This window comes from Pseudophryne corroboree, chromosome 1 (genome assembly GCF_028390025.1).
Source record: "Pseudophryne corroboree isolate aPseCor3 chromosome 1, aPseCor3.hap2, whole genome shotgun sequence".
NCBI classification, from domain to species: domain Eukaryota; kingdom Metazoa; phylum Chordata; class Amphibia; order Anura; family Myobatrachidae; genus Pseudophryne; species Pseudophryne corroboree.
In genome coordinates this window covers 973,226,814-973,229,343 of record NC_086444.1, presented here as the reverse complement: position 1 = coordinate 973,229,343, position 2,530 = coordinate 973,226,814, and the positions used below count along the sequence as shown (strand labels likewise).

At 37.7% G+C, this 2,530-nt stretch overlaps 1 protein-coding gene across 1 annotated transcript; it reads right to left on the bottom strand.

Moving 5' to 3' along the window:
* Positions 1–1,489: 1,489 nt before the first annotated feature.
* Positions 1,490–2,118, bottom strand: LOC135050266 (lecithin retinol acyltransferase-like). The gene is made up of 2 exons (XM_063956604.1): positions 1,585–2,118; positions 1,490–1,501 (listed from the first exon to the last, which is right to left on the bottom strand). The coding sequence occupies exons 1-2, from the start codon at positions 2,116–2,118 to the stop codon at positions 1,490–1,492; spliced, it is 546 nt and encodes a 181-aa protein (XP_063812674.1).
* Between the last annotated feature and the right edge of the window lie 412 nt (positions 2,119–2,530).

Below are 2,530 nucleotides of genomic sequence, written 5' to 3'. Positions count from 1 at the left end.
TTGATTAGCGATGCAATTTATTTCAAGTGAATTTTTTTTAAGTTTTCATTTTGCTATCCTAAGTACACATAGACAAATATATGTGCAATGTGTGTTAATAGCTACAGATATACATATCTACTGTATATCAATCATTAACATTTATTTATACAGTGGCAGTATATTTTGTTGCACTACAATTGGGAACAGAACAGTAATAAAATGAGTCTGGGGATTAACAGACAGTAACAGACATTCAAAAGTGTAAGAGGACCGTGCTGGAAAGCTTAAAATCTACACGGAAATAGAGATTTGATACATGAGAGTAAGCACAACAATAGCCGGATGTAATGACGCCCGAAATCGGCGCCCGTTCGGGATGCCGGCTGAACTTGGATGTTTTTTTAAAGGAGTAAACACCTACAAGGCAAAACCATGCCTTGCAAGTGATTGCCCCTTTAAAAAAAGTCTGAGTTCAGCCAGGATGCCACATGGCCCCCGAACTCGGGTGTCATTACATCCGGCACTATACTGCAAAATATTCCAGCCAGATTGCAAAGATAAAGGATCATGGTGGGCAATATGATCCGTTCACAGATCTGAGGGTCATGTGAGTATTGAAAGAGAACATACAGTATGTACAGCACTTTGTAAGTGGACTGTGTAGATAGGAGGTAATGGGGTAAGAAAACTTGTGGAGGTTACATGGGTGGTTCGGGAATTTGATAAACTTGCCCGAGGGGGTACGTTTTGAAGGGGTGTTTCATATTTATGTAAAACACACAAACAAACTAGAACAGTGATTCCTAAACTTTTTTAAATCACGGCGCCTTAGAGTATCAGAATTTTTTTCACAGCACCCCTAGGCCAAAGGTTTCTTATTGAGAAGTTTAGAAAGAAATATTAAATTAAGTAAAATGTGTTTATATGTCATCCTTAGGTTCAATTGTGCGGTGAGGGATACAATTTGCTTTTGTTTGGTCTTATATTTTATGATTGGCAGCCACCAGCACTGGTTTTACCGATTACATTGACCAGAAATAATTTAAATTGGTCCTGGACCATCAACCCAAGGCACCTCTGCAAGTGCCCTGAGGCATCCCAGGGTGCCGCGGCACACAGTTTGAGAACCACTGATCTAGACATTAGAACTGTTAATGTCATGTGATTTTCTTTCTCTATTAATCAAACTGAGTAACAGTGTAACATTATTTTCATCTTCTAATAAGATTAAAATACTGTGCTTTCTTTTCAGGTTGAAGTTGTTAATTACTCATCTTTTTTACACGATACAGAGCGAACCTCACATGTATTTAGTAAGTGAAACTCTTAAGTGATGCAGTGAATAGGAAAGAATACTGGTTTGTCAGACAAGTCCGCCAAGTATAAAGACACACCTGAAAGTACAGTATAAGTACGATGTGGTTAGATTAAGAAAAATGGAATAAACAAAGACATCCACTATAATTACAATAAGGAACAAAAAGATATGTGACTTTATTTTTGTCTCTTAGGCATTTACCTGTGTTCATATAAGAGTATAGGTGGGATATTTCTATACAAATATTGACTCTGTTTATACAGTAGGTTCCCTAAACGATTTACCTTGTCTGTTTGGATGCTGATAGGTGTACCGTATCTGCAGTTGGTGACAAAGTGCTCACAGTTGTCCCACAGCAGGCTGTAAGATGTAGTTCCAATAAGTTTCTCTGCCCTTTGAGCCACTTCTTCACCAGAAAGCGCTTTATTTGGGACATTTCGGTCCATGTGGTTGATTATTATGTTCCCGCCATAAGCAAAATCCTGCACATTGTCCATCCTTACACTAGCTACCTTAGCCAGCACCCCAGCTATGAGCCTTTTGTTCGTCACCATTTTCTGAATACAAGTTTTGTTACAAGACAAAACTGGAAGAATATCTGGTATCAAATGTGCAACCCGATTGTCTCCAAGGTAGATACCAAAATGAATAAAGAGAGTCCTCGGAACTTCCAAGAGATCACCTCTTTTAAAGAGAGTTGTGTCATAATACATGTTGTCATTTTTGGCAGTTACAGGAGCACCATTTGATTTCAGTTTGATAAAGATTAGAAATTTGTCCCAAAGAAATGACAATACAGCCAAGACTGGATTTTTCATCTTCAGTAGCTGTGCGCTGGTGTACTTGTGGCTTTAATGAACTCACATTCTTAGCAAATCCTGTATTTTATCTAGGCATGTGGGTTGGGACCTGTGCTTTAAACTGCTAAGTGGGCTTGGTTCAAAACGTAGGCAGCTCTAAGAACAAGTTTGACACTCATTAAGTACATTTAATAAGGAACAAACATACAGCTATGGAGACATGATTATCATACCATTAACTCTCCACAACATGTAAAGAAAGCAATGATGGAATTAGTCATTTTCTGATCCATGCATCTAAATCACCAAACACTATTAACATTCATAATCTTTCTCTCTAAAGATTGAAAACTGTCTGGAAAAAAATGTCCTTGATGATAAATTAAAATCACATGTTTACGAGTATACGCAAATAGTACATTAAAAGTAA